This window comes from Gopherus flavomarginatus, chromosome 1 (assembly GCF_025201925.1).
Source record: "Gopherus flavomarginatus isolate rGopFla2 chromosome 1, rGopFla2.mat.asm, whole genome shotgun sequence".
NCBI classification, from domain to species: Eukaryota; Metazoa; Chordata; order Testudines; family Testudinidae; genus Gopherus; species Gopherus flavomarginatus.
Window position 1 is genome coordinate 163,750,608 of NC_066617.1, and position 17,940 is coordinate 163,768,547.

At 46.8% G+C, this 17,940-nt stretch overlaps 1 protein-coding gene across 1 annotated transcript; it reads left to right on the top strand.

The window, feature by feature from the left end:
- The first annotated feature begins 1,132 nt into the window (after nt 1-1,132).
- On the top strand, nt 1,133-17,697 carry DRD3 (dopamine receptor D3). The gene is made up of 6 exons (XM_050960180.1): nt 1,133-1,414; nt 11,638-11,750; nt 13,922-14,064; nt 14,536-14,732; nt 15,764-16,103; nt 17,501-17,697. Exons 1-6 carry the CDS (start codon nt 1,133-1,135, stop codon nt 17,695-17,697), a joined length of 1,272 nt encoding a protein of 423 aa, XP_050816137.1.
- Nucleotides 17,698-17,940: the final 243 nt, after the last annotated feature.

Sequence of the window (17,940 nt, forward strand, 5' to 3'; positions counted from 1 at the left end):
GTTCTATACCTGCTTTTAATAAACATGTGCCCAGGTGCTTCACTGATGGGGGCATTAGCAAAATAATTAAAGTAAGCAAATGTTAAATGTCACAGAATGAGACACTGGGACAGCAGCCTTAATACATCTGAAAAAAAAAAAGTTAAAATAAGTCATCTAAGTAAATGGAGAAAAGTATGTTTCTTGAGGATGATTGCAGCTGCCTTGTAAGAGAGCAATTTGAAGCCCCTTGAATTTGGCTCCTACCCTACTATCTGGAGTGATAAGTCTATCAGCTGAGCTCTTTAGTGCAAGGACTGCGCCTTCTATTGCATTTAGAAAGGGCAAAGCACAGTATCAGTGCCACAATAAAAAGTAATAAGCCTACAAGCTCAAATGCAATTGGACCTGATCAGTAGTTGGATGGGATACCTTCTTCAGCAAAGAAGTGCTGCAGAAAATGGTAATGGCAATTCAGTAATCGTGACTCACTACAGCAGGCATAATTTGTACTCAACAGAATCATAGAAACTCATAGTGCTCAGAGACTGAGACCTGAAACAGAGTTGAGGGCTGAATTCTCAGCTTGCCTTCTGAGTTAGTACTGAACTTAAGGCCAAATATGACTGTATGGTGCTCCTGATATTGGAAGTGCCATTGTTCGGCCAAACTATACAACCAAAATCCTGATCACATGCAGTTATTAAGGAGTCCATAGCAGTTTTTGCAAAAGAAGAGAGGCTAGTCTCAGGGTTCTGCCCAAATTCTAGTTCAGGTAACTACAATTCTGCCCTCGTGGATTTCCTCTGCTCTCTCAGTTGGATGGTGTTTTCTACTAACTCTCTTACACAGTTGTGCAATGTTGTTGTACATTACTAAACAGCTGCTCAACTCCACATGGCTGCATTTCATTGGCAGAGAAAATGTGCATTAGATAAACAAATAGATTAAAGTCCTGAATCCTTTATTCTCTTTGTACTCAGGCAAAACTCCCATTAGCTTTAAGAACTCTGCCTAAGTAAAGGCTTCAGGATCTCGCTCATGACCCGTAGAGAGTGGTGCAATAATTTGGATAAAAGATGTAGTTCATAGCTGAAGAAATTGGTTACTAGAGTTGCTCTATGTCTATTTTCAGCTCTCCACCTGCCTCTCAATGGCACTCTTCACTAGAGTCAACAGCTATTTCAACACTACTAGCTCCGTCACACATGGGCAAGAGAATTCAACAGAGCCTGGACTGACACACTCCCATGCCTACTACGCCCTCTGCTACTGCACCCTGATTTTGGCCATCGTCTTTGGGAACGTGCTGGTCTGCCTAGCAGTACTAAGAGAACGCACCTTGCAAACCACAACGAATTACCTGGTGGTGAGTCTGGCCGTGGCAGACTTGCTGGTGGCCACACTGGTGATGCCATGGGTGGTATACTTGGAGGTAAGTACATCTTAGGCCATGTTTAAATAGCAACAGTGCCTTGTGGCATTTATACATGAATGAGACTCATTCAGAGCACATGAAGGCCACTCCTGAATCAGCCAGCAGTGTCACTGTTGAGCATTCCCCATTGCTATACTTCCACAAGCTGAGCCTACTGCCCAGACTGGTGTCTCCTTCTGCTGGTCTAAGACGCAGAAGGCCAGGAGAAAGAAGTTGAATCCAGGCCTCCTAAAAAAGTTATTTCTGGGGGAATTCTGCACCTCTCCACATGCAGACTTTGCGAAGAAGTTGAAATTCTGTGCAAAAAATATTCTTTTCCTCCACAGAAATGGGCTGCAGAGCTGTTGGCTGCCACTAGGGGCTGCTGGACCCAGCAGAGCACAGTTTGCAAGCAGAAGACACTGCTGGGAAGAGGGGAAGGGAGCAGAGGCTTCCTGGCATGCTGAGAACTGCAGCTGCCCTGAAGGAAGGAGGCAGCATGCAGGAAACTCCACATAACCCTGGGACCAGCATCAGGCTGTTTCTCCCTCTGGATCCCTGGGCTCTGGAGGGGAGGGGGTGCAACTGTCTGGGCTGGGGAACACTGCAGCTGGGATCTGTGGGGAAGGGAGTGCAAGTGTCTGACACTCCGCCCCACTCACTAGGCTATGGGGGCAGAGGGCAGAGAAATAGGAACTGGGTTGTTGTAGGGGTTTTCTTTACTCTCTACTCCTGGAGGAATTTTTTTGTGTCTGTACTGTTACAGACATAGTTGCTGATAGGTATTTTGAAATAAATTACCAAAATAATTGAAACTGGTGTGATTATATAGTGTTATTTTGACAAACAAAATATGCAGAATTTAAAAATATTGTGTGCAGAATGTTTAAATTTCTGGTGCAGAATTCCCCCAGGAGTACAAAGTGTACCAAAGCACTGATAGTGTTAGGCCGGCCCTGAGCAATAATTTCCAAGGCCTGTTGACATAGGCAGAGAGAAGGACAGGGAGCCTGACTCTCCATTGCCCTGCATCCAATGCAGTCAAATACACCAGTGCTAAGTTGGGAGAAAATTGTACCTTTTGACTTTGCACTGGTGTAAATGACTACAGGTGGTACAGAGTAATGGAGAATATGACACTAAATTCAAGTTTCCCCACACAGCAATGTAGAACACTAACTGTAGGGCCACTCCTGACTCAGTCATTTTTATTGATGGAAATCAATGAAGGTTTATTACATGAGGCTTTTTAAAGTTATTTTTGCACAAGTTCAGAGAAACCCACCGAGATATGTAACAACTGTAGCTAATGTGCATTGATTATAGTCATTAAGCCTGGTTAAACCTACAAAGGCTTTGGGGACTGTTATTCCATTAATGTTTCCTTTATGTTGTCTGGGTCATTCTCCTCAGCTGACATCCATTGCAGAATCACTCTGAAGAGAAATGAAAGACCTGCTCTATTCACAGGTGGTATGAATAGTGACACTGATGATTATTTATGACATCTTAGTCAATCAGAAATGAAAGAATACCATATTGCATGCCACATCACATTCCTAATTAAGTCAGTAGCAAAATACAGAAAAATCTATATAGAACTATCCCACAGCTAATGTAAGGAATATCTAGTACTAAGGTGTTAGATCTATGACCTCAAGGAAGAGAAAGCAAACAAAGATGGAAATGAGGCAAAAAAAATGAGGGGCACAATGAGAAAAGGCAAGGAATAAAGAAAATAAAAAACACTCAGAAAGGAGAGACTGGAGTGAATGAAATTTTAATAGTGGAAGAGAAATGCTGTTAGAAAACTATCCTTATTTCAAACCAACAACACTTTGCATCTACAGTATCTTGAGATCCTAGGATGAAAAGTGCTCTGTAAGCATTAATGAGTTCATCAATCCTCTTATTATCCACATTTTATGGACCAGAAAACTGAGGCACACTGTGGTGCAAATTCCATCTCCACGCAGCTTTGAGGCCACAGCTTAAGAATAGGAAGGTGGTCCACTTTGTAGCAGCAAAAACCTTTTCACCCCTGAAACACGGAGAAGTGAAGTGCCTTATCCAAAGGAAGACCGAGAATCAGAAGAACAGCCAGGAAGAGAACCCAGGAGTCCTGACTCCCAGCCCATTACTCTGACCATTACACAGCACTTCCTATGCATCTAGTAATACAAAGGTGAGAAACTCAGAGTACAGAAGGTGGATTTTTACCATTGTTTGTAGAATAGGTGATCCCACCTATTGGTTGCAGTCTCTTACCTGTGAGCATCGTTATTTAGTATGATGGCGAGTCTGTTGTGTTTCGTCTAATAGTGCAGTGACCAACCGTTCCCAGGGAAGATGGAATAAATCCACTCCAATATCAAAAATCACGTTAAATAGTTATTTCCAGGGTCCATTTTTGCCAAGACACATCTGAAGCCTGCTGCCATCCATCTCATAATTTATGGTATGAGCAAACGTGATTGAAGGTTTTACATTTACAAGTCATTTGCTATCCCAAAGCACTTTGTGTGAAGGTTGCCTATCAAAATTTTTACAGTCTGGCCTGGACCCTGTCCAAGAAATGAACTCTGGACCCTAATTTCCTTGCCAAATGTCATTCAGCCAATAGCCATCCCTTTCTGAGAAACATTGAGATGGTGCTAGTAGGCCAACCATAGCATCATCGGATAGCTTCAAACTCATGGAGCCCAACCAGTCAGGTTTCTTGGCATAAAGACACCCATTCATCACACAGATTGATGATTTGCTGAGGGAAGCAAGTGAAGCCCAGTCCCCTTTATGGCTACTGCTACCATGGACCTTTCAAAAAAAAAATCTTTGATACCATTGATCATGAGCTGCTGTTGACATGAGTGGATGCAAATTCCATCTCCACAGGGGTGGATGGAATTGTCTGACATCTCAGAGGAGGGAGGTGGACAACTGCTTGTCCCCCTGGTGGCCTCTCTGTTGTGGAGTCCTATGGCAGTTAGTTCTTCCTTTCCTTACATCTCTGTAAAGCCAATGCAGAACATGGTTACAACAACATCAGAAGGCGAATGATACCCAGCACCTATTCTTCAGACCTAGAAGGTAGCCATCACCAGTGTCTGGCAGAGTTTGAAATCTGAATGGAAACCAGATGGCAGAAGCCAAATTTGAATGAGAGACAATGCTGATGGACAATTAGCAGCACAATAAAGTAGACTGTCAAGTCAACAATAGCTTTCAATTAAGGGAGCATGTTTGCCCCCTAATATCAAAGTGATTCTAAACCTCATGTTTTAACATGGTTCATCATTGCTCCTGGACTCCTAGGTATGGCATCAGTGCCCAGATATGACGTTTACAATCTGCAGATGGCCATATTTGGTTTTGTATATTTTTAAAAGGGGCTCACTGGAATGAAGACTATATAATCCCGTTATTCAAGATGTGTTTGAGATATTCACATTTTAATGTTTTTTTCATTTATCATTTCTACCTTTTTTGAGTCTCCATGGCTCTCAGTTGAATACCTTTCACTGGCAACATTTCCAACAGTGTTGGAAAAGCTAAACATAATGTTGGTCTTGTGGATAAAGCACAGGACTAGCAGTCAAGAAATCTGAAGTCAATAGGAGTTTTGCCAGGATTTCACCCATGGGCTGTATTCCCAGCAATGTCACTGACTCATTGTGATCTCAGAAGCCTGTCACCTCATCTGTCTGTGTCTCAGGTTCACCATGTGTGAAATCAAGTTAAAATCCACTTAATTCACAAGGGTGGTTGTGAGGATTAATTTAGTTAATAGTTATGAAATGCTTTGAGATCCTCAGATGAAAGGCACTTGGAAGGTCACATAAGTATCTCACTAGAATATGAGAACCAGAAAGGCAAACTGGCAAGTCCTAGTTTAGTTAACAAAGCTAAGTGGAATAGAAGAAGAAAAGAAAGATCAAAAATAGCAAAAAGCAAATTAGGTCTATACAAATTTTCAGCTGTAATAATCTACGTCAAATTCTGATCTCAGCTACCCCTGGACAAATATTAAGTAATTCCACTGACTTCAATGGAGTTACTCCACATTTAGAAGTGCTGACTGGGGCAAATGAGAACAGATTTCAACCCATCATTTTGATCTGACAAACATCCCTTTTCTATACGCTAAAACTCAGTATGTAGTCAGTCTAGTCTGAATGTGTAACCCTGAGAGATTTCACTTCAGAGCATTTTCTGCCAAGATTTTCTTCTGTTTCACTTCCAGTGGTTCATATTCCCAGAGTTAAATGGGCTAATGAGCCCAGAACTTTGGAAGCTACCACATTTGACATATATGAGCTGTGTCAGGTGCACCTGGCTTTGATGCAAACTCCTGACTCCAACTTCTGGTGAAAGGTTCTTGAACCTCCACAGAACTTATGACGAACTTGTAATGAGTTTTGCGTTTGCATCAAACTATGAAGCCAGATCCCCTTTTAGTGATTCTATTGCAAATGTTTCCAGTATTGTCAACTTCACACATCCAAAAAATCATGACTTTAGTCTCAAAATATCATGACATGGACTTACAAATTTAGATTTATAAAAATAACTTGTAAGGTCTTTGTTTTCTAGTGTCATAGCCTTTATGGTTCAGGTTTTCAAGCTTTTCTCCACAGCCATGAGGGCTAGAAACCTAGATTTCATTAAAAAGAAAAAAAAAAGTAAGATTCTCACCTAATCACGTGTCTCCAGGAGACACGTGATTAGGTGAGAATCTTAGCTGTCAAGAAAAGCACCAGATAGCACAATACATCACCATATTTTGCACAGCTCTGCTTCTAACCTTCTTACACATCTCTGTGAATGCCGGCATGAAACAAACAGTAACTAATGAACAACAACGAGCATTTCAAATACTGGGCAGTAGGACCATAAAGGGGAGCTGAACAGATGCCGAATGCTTCATTCACTCAAACACATGTTTTTAATTACTGAAAACTATCCGTAAGCAGCAGAGTGGTCTCTTTTCAGAGAGCTGCCTCCTCATTTGCTTTCTGCACTTTCCACACTGCCTGTTGCCTTAGAAGCTGATATTAATAATGGTGCCACTTACTGACTGACCTTGCATGAGTGTTCCTGAGGTGAGGAATTGTACACCTTTGATTGCCCATGGTGTGGTAGGAAGCCACTTTCATGACACCATCATCCTTTGCTCCAGATGTCGTGCATCACTTTCTGTAGGTCCAGGAAGGCTGGATGCAGATTGGGGATAAGAGGGGGGAGTGCATCATTCCACACTTACCCCACAGGAAATGAGGAGGAAAATTATTACATTCACATACTGCATTAGTTTTCCTGCAGAGCCTCTCTGCTGTGATGCATCCTCTTATGGGGAAGCAGCTGTCTATTGAGGAGCCCTTGAAGCCATGCTCTCAGGAAACTGGCATAGGTTGGCAAGAAGCCAGTGCAAATGTCTCATTGATATCCAGGATCCACTTGGATCCCAGAAATATCTGCAGAGTTTGGAAGCTGAATCCCCAGTTCTTCTGCAAAAGAAGGGCAAATCCAACCTCCTGAAATACAAATTTGGATTCCTCCTTACTCCCCCCCCCCCACAGGTTTTCCCTCTGGAGGATAAAATTAGGCCCTGGCATTAACTCACTCTGCACCTTTGATTATGCTTAGTTGATAGAAGGGAGGTTTCTTTCTGGTTTCTCTCCTCCTAAACACATCACTATGGCAGCAGGAGCTGGGAGCAAGACCTCATGCCATCCCAATAGCTGGGAAACAGAGGTGTTTGTTACAGATATAACATGCTCCCAGAGGTAACATTTTCATTTCAAAAAATGAATTTGGTTTTATTTTTTGAAAGTTCCCCTCCCTTTGCCAGCATGGAGAGAGGCATGTGTGTTAAGAAGCACGCTGTGGGCAACCTTATCTAATGGCCAGGACAGGAGGCTGGCCTAATGGCTGAACAGGGGTGATCAGGCCTAGTGACCAGGAGCCAAGTTACCAAGTTCAGGGAAAAAGCCAGAGCCAGGAAGCAGGGGGCAAGAGTCAGAACTAGAGTAACAGCCAGGGCTGGAGCAGGAACCAACTACGAAGAGCAAGGAATAGGCACGATCAAGACCAGAAACACAGCTACAACCATGTACCTGTATTGAGCAGCCAGAGACCCAGCCCTGCTACAGGTGTTAAGAAAGTGCCTGCTGGAGTCTTCAACCATTCAGGAGACCAGATTAATTAGCAGACTGGGGGGAGGAGGGGAGAGCGAGATCCTGCCCCTCTGAGCCTGATATCCAGAACAGGGAGGCTAGTCAGGGCTGGTGCAACCATTTAGGCAAACTAAGCGGCCGCCTAGAGCGCCTAGTGGTTGGAGGTGCCTAAAAACCCCCTCAGGCAAGGAGGTGGAGGTGAGCTGGGTGGGGAGCATGGAGAGAGGGTTGCCCACAATAACGAGGGGGGGCACACAGGGGAACCGCTCCCTGCCCCAGCTCACCTCCGCTCTGCCTTTTTTGCTGAGCATACAGCCCAGCTCCAAGTCTCCTCCAATCAGCGCCGCAAGCCTGGTCGGGGAGGAGAATTAGAGCAGCACTGATGTGCTCAGTGGAGGAGATGGAGCCGAAGTGAGCTGGGGCAGGCTACTCAGGCAGGCTTAGTTTCCGCAGGAGGTCTCCCCAGGCAGGGTTAGCTGCCGGGGGAGGGGGAAGGGAGTCTGGTTTTCGACTGGAATACCCGGTGAACAAGGGACCCTGGTGGCTCCGGTCAGCAGCGCAGTGGGGGCCCGGGGCTAAGGCAGGCTCCCTGCTTACCCTAGCTCCACGTGACTTCCGGAAGCAGCCACTAGGTCCCTGAAGCCCCTAGACACATGGGTGGCCAGGGATGCTCCACGCGCTGCCCCTGCACCTACTACCAGCTCCCATTGGCCGGTAACTGCGACCAATGGGAGATGTGGGGGTGGTGCCTGAGGGTGCAAGGGCAGCACACAGAACTGCCATGGCCACCCTGAGCCTAGGGGCTTCAGGCACCTGGCAGCTGCTTCTGGGAGCGGCGGTAAGCACTGCCAGGACCCCACACCCTAAACCTTCTCTTGCATCCCAACCCCCTGCCCCAATCTGGAGTCCCCTCCTGCACCCAAACTGGGAGCCAGCACCCCACACACTCCCAACACCCCTTAGCCCTGGGCCCCCACTGTGCTGCTGACCGGATCCACCAGGGTCCCTTGTTCACTGGGTATTCCAGTCGAAAACCAGTCTCCTAGCACTAGCCTCAGGGCCGGTGCAAGGAAGTTTCGCGCCCTAGGCAAAACTTCCACCTTGCACCACACCCATCTAACCCTACCCCTTCCTGCACCCCAAACTCCTCATCCCCAGCCCCACCCCAGAGCTCACACCTCCAGCCAGAGCCCTCATGCCCCCTGCCCCAACCTCCTGCCTGAGCCTGGAGCCCCCTCCTGCACCCCAAACCCTTCACCCCCCACCCCAGAGCCCATACCCACAGCCAGAGCCCTCACCCCCCTGAACCCCAACTCCTTGCTCCAGCCTAGACTCCTCTCCCACACCCCAAACCCTTCACCCCCTCCCCCTCTCACACCCCAACCCTCTGCCCCAGCCCGGTGAATGTGAGTGAGGGTGGGAGAGACAGCAACGGAGGGAGAGAGGATGAAATAAGTGTGGGCTGGGCCACAGGGAAGGAGCAGGGCAGAGATGTTCAGTTTTGTGCAATTAGAAAGTTGGCAACCCTGGTAGCTACAGAGACTTTAAGTGCCAGGTTGCTGGTTCAAATGACAAATAGATAACTACTACAATGATAGACACATCAGAAAAGTCATTAATCGGTCAATAGTGTCCAAATGACTTTAAAAATCCAATTTATATTCAGTATGATTTTTAGTGGCCTGGTGTCCACATCACAGTAACCCCTCCTTGCTGGCTGTTTCAGCACACAGGCCAAGGACTGAATGGAGACTGAACAACCTTTTCAGCCCTGGAGTTGGCCCCTCCAGGGTCAAAACTCATTTGTTTTCCAATCATCTAAAAATGGTATTGGTACAAAAATATAACCACATGTCCAGATCTAACACCCTCCTGACAAGGGCAGCTCTAGGCATTTTGCTGCCCCAAGCATGGCAGGCAGGCTGCCTTCGGTGGCTTGCCTGCGGAGGGTCTGCTGGTCCCGTGGCTTCGACCAATGGACCCTCCACAGGCAAGCCGCTGAAGGCAGCCTGCCTGCCACCCTCGCGGTGCCAGCAGAGTGCCCCCCGGAGCTTGCCGCCCCAAGCAGGTGCTTGGCGTGCTGGGACCTGGAGCTGCCCCTGCCTCCTGATCACACCTAGACTTAGATTCTCCACCACCCACTCAGCTCTGCACTCTAGGAAAAGCCTGGAAGACTGGATGGGCTTTGCACCATAACCTGAAAGTCAACAATTTCAGGCTCCTGTGGAACAACACAGAAAATTACTTCTGAAGTGAAACACTCTTCCCCCCCCCCCACCACCCACCTTCCTTGTCAATGAGGGGACAGTAAGTCTGAGCACCTTTGCTGATCACAGCTGCCGTGGTATCACCCAGGAAGGGAGACAGCTGCTGCAATAACCTGCACCCATCCCGTTTAGGGATTAAGTGTTTAAAGCCAACACATCAAATTGCTCCCAGAAATGAACTGGGAGCCAGGGCAGATCACATGGGTAATACGGTCTCTACGAGAAGCCCCAATTCAACAAGCTGGCGGCCATATTCTGCACTTAGCTGACCTGTCCGAATGGTTTTCAGGTGTAGAGCACGTTGGAAAGATCCTGTCTGGAGGGAACAAAGGCAGGGATCACTGTGGTGAGACCCACACCTGAAAGGAAAGGTTGCAACAGCCTGACCAAGTGCTCTTGGTCATTTCTGATGCCACTGCATTGAAGCAGGTGAGGAGCCTATCGAAACCATGAACTGTGATCCTGAGTAAAAAAGTAGGGCAAATTCCCTCATTCGAAGCAGCTTTTTCTTCCACTGTTTCTGTGGGGTGGAAAGATTGGGGGCAGCCTTCCTTTCTGCTGCCCTTGATTTTCTGTGGATTAAAAAACAAGCATTCCGTCTCCGTGGTTGTCACTTGAATACTTTTCACCAGCACTAGCAACAGATTTATTAGAGGTCCTGTAATGGACAGTTCATCAAGGGCTCTGAACAGCTTAATGATCCTTGGTGCTTTACAACCTAGCCAGTGGAATTCAAGCCTGGCATCTGTATTAGAGGTGAGTCAGCACCATGAATCTTCATTAGAAATCTAGGGTAAATGAACGGTCCAAGGAGCTGTGGCTGGTTCTTCAGTAACTAATAATCTAGGAGGTGTTCACATCTGACCTTGGTGTGTTCAGAATTCCCAAAGCATCTCCTGTAGATTCAACTTCCCAACATTAGCACTTATGAGGACATTACAATCCTGCAACTGGGCCTCCACACCGGTGCTTAGCTAGGTAACATGGGCATTTACATGCCACAGTGTTGATCCGAGCGTATGCAGAATTTGAAAGTCCTCACTAAAATCTGACAGTTGGGCTGAGCATGTGATTTATCTGTCACTGGCCACCTCCATGACATTATTCCATATATTTTACGTTATATTTTAAATGTAAAATAAAGGAAACTAGAAATGGGCGCAAACCAAACCCCCAAATTTCATGACCCTGTGAATTTTGGAAGAGTTTGGATCCAGATCTAATATTCATGGTTGGCTGCTCAGGCCCTCCTTTAGAACAAGTGAAATAAGATTTCAGACAAAATTCTGGAGAAGGATCTGTGTGTCATGTGAACATGCAAAATCCCTGGGCAAGAGAGTCACTTTCCCAGTTCATTGGCTCTGGAATAATTCCAGAAGCCAAGCTGGGAAACATTCTTAGCCACTCATTTTTTGTTTGTTTTGTCTGTGATTTTTCTTAAAACAGAGAAACTGTGTATTACATTAGCTGTAATTCAATTTCTGTGGCAGTCTTCATGCTAAAACACTGGGGTAGGGCCGTTTTCTCCTAATTTTCTCACTTTCATCCCCTTGCAGCACACACAAAGCAGTGGAATGGGAATCAGGACTCCTGGGTTCTATTCTTGACCGACCACTGAGAGACTTTGGGCAAATTGCTTAAACACTACATGCCTCAGTTTCCCCCCTGTAAAAAAGGCATAATAATGCATCATTAATGTTCATACAGACCTTTTGATAGCCTCAGATGGAAGGACCAATAGAAGTGCAATGCATTAGTATCCAGTATGAAGCAAGGCTAATATTTTGAAATTGATGTTCAGGTGACTGGAGGAGTCTGGAATTTCAGCCGTGTCTGCTGCGACATCTTTGTCACTATGGACGTGATGATGTGCACAGCCAGCATTTTAAACCTCTGTGCTATCAGCATTGACAGGTAGGAGCCAAGGAGATTAGCATGAAGCTAGGAGTAGGTCTTGGGACTGGGGATGGAAGGGACAGCAGGCTGGGCCTGCTTGCACAATGGTTGGGTACAAATACCTAGTCTAAATGCCAAAGGTAAAGCAGATATCTGTGAGAACCCAGTCTTTCTTGAAAGTCTCCGGCCACCATCATCATTATGACTAGTATTGTTGTTGCTACAGTTGTGCCTCCCATGTGCTAGGTGCTGTACAAACATGGAAGATGACAGTTCCTGATGGAAAGAGCTTATGCTATAAAAAGGCAGGGAAACAGACTGGGGGGAAAAGAAGCACATCATACAAGGAAAGTGTTCATGGGGTGGTTTTCCATGTCTCAATAATAGAGGGGAAGATTTTCAAAAGTACAAAAGTGAATTAGGCATCTAACTCCCATTTGCCCTTTGCCTTTGCAAGTCTCGCCTGTAAGGTTTTAATAAACAGTTTAAAAGAGAGAAAAACTATCTGTGTGTGCTCTCCAGCCTTGCCACAGTTTTAACACACCCTGAAGTGGAGCAGATGACTGGTAACATTGTGGGACTGAAGGGATTAGTATTTAAATCAATTTCCAGTGAATGTCTGTGGGTGGTGGTGATAGATTTGGCCACAAAACTCAGCACAGACCTCAGGAGGCACAGCTTTAGGGGGCTGAAGTCCCTGGGAGTTGGGAAAACACATCCTGCCATTCTCCTTCTGCCATGATTCAGAGGAAACTGTGCAAAGCAAACCTTGCAGAGGGCCTGGTCCAAAGCCAACTGAAGTTAGTGGGAGCCTTTCCACTGATTTCAATGACAGGATCAATAAATTGGCTCATTCCCCGAGTTTCCAGCCTTATCTGTCATCTTCCCCAGACCTCATGGCATCCAGAGCTGGTAGCCTCCATTCTAGCCTTCTGCCTCACCACTGGGGCAATATCAGCTGTTCATCAAAATCTTAAAACCCTAGGGATAAGTGACCGTCTGCTTCTCTGTTGTTTCTCTTGCTTCCTTTCCCACTCTGCTTGTGTCATAAACAGAGTGTTAAGGGTTAGTGTCTCTTATACCTGTAAAGGGTTACAAGCAGGAAACTGGACACCTGACCAGAAGACCAATCAGAAGACAAGATACTTTTAAATTCGGGTGGAGGGAAGTTTGGGTGTGAGTTCTTTGTTCTTCTCTCGGGGGGTCTGAGAGAGACCAGACATTACTACAGGCTCTCTAAGTTTCTTTTCAAATAGAAGATAAAAACCAGGCAGTTTAGGCTTTTTAATTGTTTTACTCTATTTTCAATTGTGGATCTGGCTGGTTAACTTTTATATGTGTAGTTGCTGGGAATATTTTGATTTGTATTGGTACTGGGGGGAAAGTCTCTCTCTGGTATCTGTAAGCTATAGGACCCTGTATATTTATATCTTGAAGTTACAGAGATAATTCTTTACTTTTTCTTTCTTTTATTAAAAGATTTTTTTTAGAGAACCTGATTGATTTTTTTCTTGTTTCCCTTGTTTTATCCCAGGGGATTGGGATAACTCACCAGGACTGGTGGGGGAGATGGGAGGAGGGAGAGATAGAATCTCTCTCTGTTTGCCTTGAATCTGTTTGCCTCTTTGTGAGACGGAAGGGAGGTGCTTCTCTGTATGGTGATTTAAGAGGTTGGATCAGTATCTCTCAGAATAGCCCAGGGAGGGAAATTCTGGGAGGGGGAGAGGTGGGGGAATGGCTTATTTCTCCTTGTTTTAAGAACCCAAGGGATCTGGGTTCTTGGGGTCCCCAGGGCAGGTTTTGGAGGGGACCAGAGGGTATCAGGCCCTGGAAAATTCCTGATTGGTGGCAGCATATCAGACCTAAGCTGGTAATTAAGCTTAGGGAAACTCATGCTAGTATCTCATTCCTGGACTCTTAAGGTTCAGATTTGAGAAAGAATGCTATGACAGCTTGCCACCATTGTAAATCCTTGCTTTGATTATTCAATTTCCTGGTTCTCTCGCTCTCTCTTATATCCACTACTTTCACTACCATACTCCTTGTCTCCCATTCTCACGCTGCCTTCACTCCTCCCTGTCAAACTGTTGCCCTTTCTCTCTCTCTCTCTCTCTCATTTTGATCATTGTCTCCTTTCCACGCCTTTCTTCCTCCTCCTCCCTCTCTCTTTGGGGCTGGTTCCTTTGCAGGTACACAGCAGTGGTGATGCCAGTTCAGTATCAGTATGGCACAGGGAAGAACTCCTGCAGGAGGGTTTCCATTATGATCGTGATGGTCTGGATGTTGGCGTTTGCTGTTTCCTGCCCCCTCCTGTTTGGCTTCAATACCACAGGTAACAGCAATTTCCAGAGTAGGAGTGCCTGAGCAGGATTAGAAATGCGGGTCCCCAAAGTTGGCCCAAAGGCCAAATGTGGCCTACAAAGTCTGACCGTCAGAGGCAGCTGCTGAGAACTACAAATCCTGCATCTAAAGAGGGGAAGGGGTCCAATTCACAAAGAGACCCTATATTTTAGGGCACTCTCCAGTCTGACATTGGACTGTGGCACCTGCTGCCATTCAGTGCATTGGTCTGTGCCTGATTAGCTCAGCCTAGACTCTACCCAGAAAGTGGAGGCATTCACACAGACAGACAGGCCGAGATGCACCTCTGTGGCATAGTCCTTAGGCTGCATTAAACACAGGCCACATGAACCAAAGTGTGGTTCACCTTGATGTGCACAAAAACATCCTTGTAGTTCCTGAAGTCCATAGCAGCCTAACCACTCCCCGCTCTCTCTCTCTCTCTCTCTCTCTCTCTCTCCAGGGGACCCTAGTGTCTGTTCCATATCCAACCCTGATTTTGTCATCTATTCCTCAGTGGTATCCTTCTACCTTCCCTTCGTGGTCACCTTGCTGCTTTATGTCCGGATTTATTTTGTGCTGAGGCAGAGACAGAGGAAACGAAGCCTCTCCAGGCAGGCCAACCATAGCATCAGCATCAAACCCTGTTACACACAGAAAGTAAGACCCAAATGAAAGCAGTCTGAACTCACCAGATGTCAGAGCATTCTCTGCCTCCATCCCCATCCTTTAAACTGAGCCTGGGGAGCCTATTGCTTAGTCCTTTCCATCACTACATAGGAAACGCGGGTTTGACTCTTGCTGACCAATCTGGGAGGGGTTGGGAGTCAAGGCATTCAGTGTTAGGCGTGAAGGAAGAAAAATACCTCCTGTTGCTCAGCAGAAACACCCCTAGAATAGGGGCTCCAACCAAAGCCTTGACAAGTCCTCACACAAGAGGATACTGTTCTGGAGCTTGTATCCATATCTCCACTCTCTAAGACCATCACAGCAGAGAAAGGCAAGGCCTAAATAGGTGTTTCTTCAGAGCTGTGACAGAATGACCCTGCAGCATTCTCACTCCCCCCCCCCCCCATTTTTATGGATATTTTAATTATCAGAACATCAGGAATTGCAAACTGTTAAAGCTCTCCTCACCTAGCAGACTCAAAGGGTCAAACAGCTACAGAATTCTGCTTGCTCTGCTCCATATGTGGCGCCACAATATTGCATTAACGCGTGAGGTTTCCTCACAATAATGCTACACTGGAAAATATGCATAAGGGGAGCAGGGAGTACCACTAAGCACAAATATACTCCAAAGTCGGGTGGCTGGGAATCCAGGGCTCTTGTTCACCCAATTAAAGATAGAGCTAGGGCACAGGTCCTAATTTAGGCTCCTAACTTCCATTGATATTAGTACCAGTTAGGAGCCTGATCACCTTTGACGATCTGGGCCTCGGTGCAAAGTAGAGATACAGGTCTAGGTCATCCCACTGTAAGACAGGGTGCAAAGTTCAGCTCCAGCTCCAAGAATGGATCTGGAACTTCCCCAAAGTTTGGGTGAATTTGCATCATGGGCACTGATTCAGGCCTACTCTTTGCTGCCAAAAGGGAACAAGAGCTCCCCTGAGTCCCACTTTACATATGGCCTGGCAAACTGCATTGTTCACCCATAGTTCCTGACATTTCTGTGGATTCCTCCATTTCAGGAGCACAAAGAGAGGAAAACTTTGCACCATGGGCACCAAGACCCCCTCTCATCCCATCTGCAGCTAAAATCCCCAATCCAAGAGCTCTCCCCTGAAAAGAAGCTGCTGACCCCCTGTGACCTGCAGCAGTACTGCAGCTTCTGCCACCAAGCTTCCTTCCCCAGGGCCAGAACCAATGAAAATGAGCTAAAAGAGAAGAGGAGAAGCAGGGAACAGGGCTTGGAGGTGCATACACTCAGCAATGGCAAAATCTTGACCTCTTTGAAGCTAGTGCACCAGCAGCCCCGGACAGTACAGCTGAGAGAGAGGAAGGCCACACAGATGCTGGCTATCGTTCTGGGTGAGTGAGAAGCATTCTGCTTAACCATCTCACAGGGCAGGGTTCTGTGAGGCTAAGTGTTTGGAAAGTGCTTTGAGATCTCCACATGGAAGATGCAACTGAAATGCAAATTACCAGCATAAAGTAATAAGGGACTTTTGTAACTCAGGGCCCCAGCTGGTGTGAATTGTTACAGTGCCACTGAATTCAGAAAGATCTCTTCTTCCGCAGAAGGAAACATTAAGGGACAAGGAAGAGAGACTTAAAATTTCTGATAATCATCTCAACTTTTGGGTGTCTCTCTGGACAGTGAATGTTTTGATTTATCACTTATTTTTGACCACCACCACCCCCGGTGTAGGTCAATAAGAAAAGTCCCTTCGGGCTTGTCTTCACTCGGGGTAAGTCGACCTAAGTTACGCTACTCCAGCTATGTGAATAACATAGCTGAAGTCAACGTAACTTAGGTTAACTTACTGCAGTGTCTACACTGTGCTGAGTTGACGGCAGACACTCTGGTTGATGTTCCTTACTCTTCTCAGAGAGCTGGAGTACTGGGTAGGGTTGCCAACAGTCTAATCACACAAACCCAAACACTCTTTCCCTGCCCCACCCCTTTCCCAAGGCCACGGCCCTGCCCCTTCTTCCAGGCCCCACACCCTGCTCACTCCATCTCCCCCCACCCCAGTAACTTGTTCTCCCACACCCTTACTCACTTTTACCAGGCTGGAGCAGGGGGGTTGGGTGCAGGAGGGGGTGCAGCAATGCAGGAGGAGGTGCAGGAAGGGTGAGGTGTGGGCTCTGGGAGGGAGTTTGGGTGCAGGCTCGAGGCTGGGGTGCAGTTTCTGGGAGGGAGTTTGGGTGTGGACTCAGGGCTGGGGTGCGGGCTCTGGGAGGGAGTTTGGGAGCGGGAGGGGGCTCAGGGCTGGGGAGAAGGATCGGGGGCAGGCTCCGGCTAGGCAGCACTTATCTTGGGTGGCTTCTGAAAGCTACTGGCATATCCCTCTGGCAGTGGTTACTAGGCAGGGAGGCCAGAGGGTCTCCGCACGCTGCCCCCACCTGCAGGCACCTCCCTTGCACCTCCCATTGGCCGTGGTTCCTGCCTCTCTCTCTCTGTAAATAAGACCACACCTCTCTATTGGTTTCTGTAGTTTAGTGAGTTACATGTGTCTTAAAGAACAGGAACCAGCCTGCGTTGGTGAACATGTGCATACAGGGAACATAACTGTGGTGGGTGTTGTGAACCTCACTTTACAAAAGGGGAAAATGAGACATGGAGAGGTGAAGTGACTTGCCTAGGCACACATCTGGCAGAAGAAGCCAGTCTGGCATGGGTATAAGTGGGGGCAGAGTTTAGCCCTGAGCAACAGCATTAATCCAAAATCAGTGTGTTCTCTCATCTCTCCTTTAAACTCTAGGGACATTCATAGTCTGCTGGCTGCCATTCTTCATGACCCATATCCTGAACACCCACTGCCAGGCTTGTCACATAACCCCGGAGCTCTACAGTGCCACCACATGGCTTGGTTATGTAAACAGCGCTCTCAACCCCATCATCTACACAACCTTTAACACTGAGTTCCGCAAAGCTTTCCTCAAGATCTTGTGCTGCTGACAGCGGGCCTGGAAGGACAAAGGCTTGATTTAATAGTAAACCCAGGAGGGTGTGCCAGGCAGGAGCCTACTGGGACAGTGCCATAGTGAGAGGCCACATGGATAGATACTCTCAGCAATCAACGGAGAGAAAGCTTGGGATCTTCTGTCCCACAAGTCCCAAACGCTTCAGCTAAAGAAGAATCTCCACTGGCTGTTGCTGTATCAGGGTTTCTATCCCCTGCAAGCTGTAGCCACTAGAGAG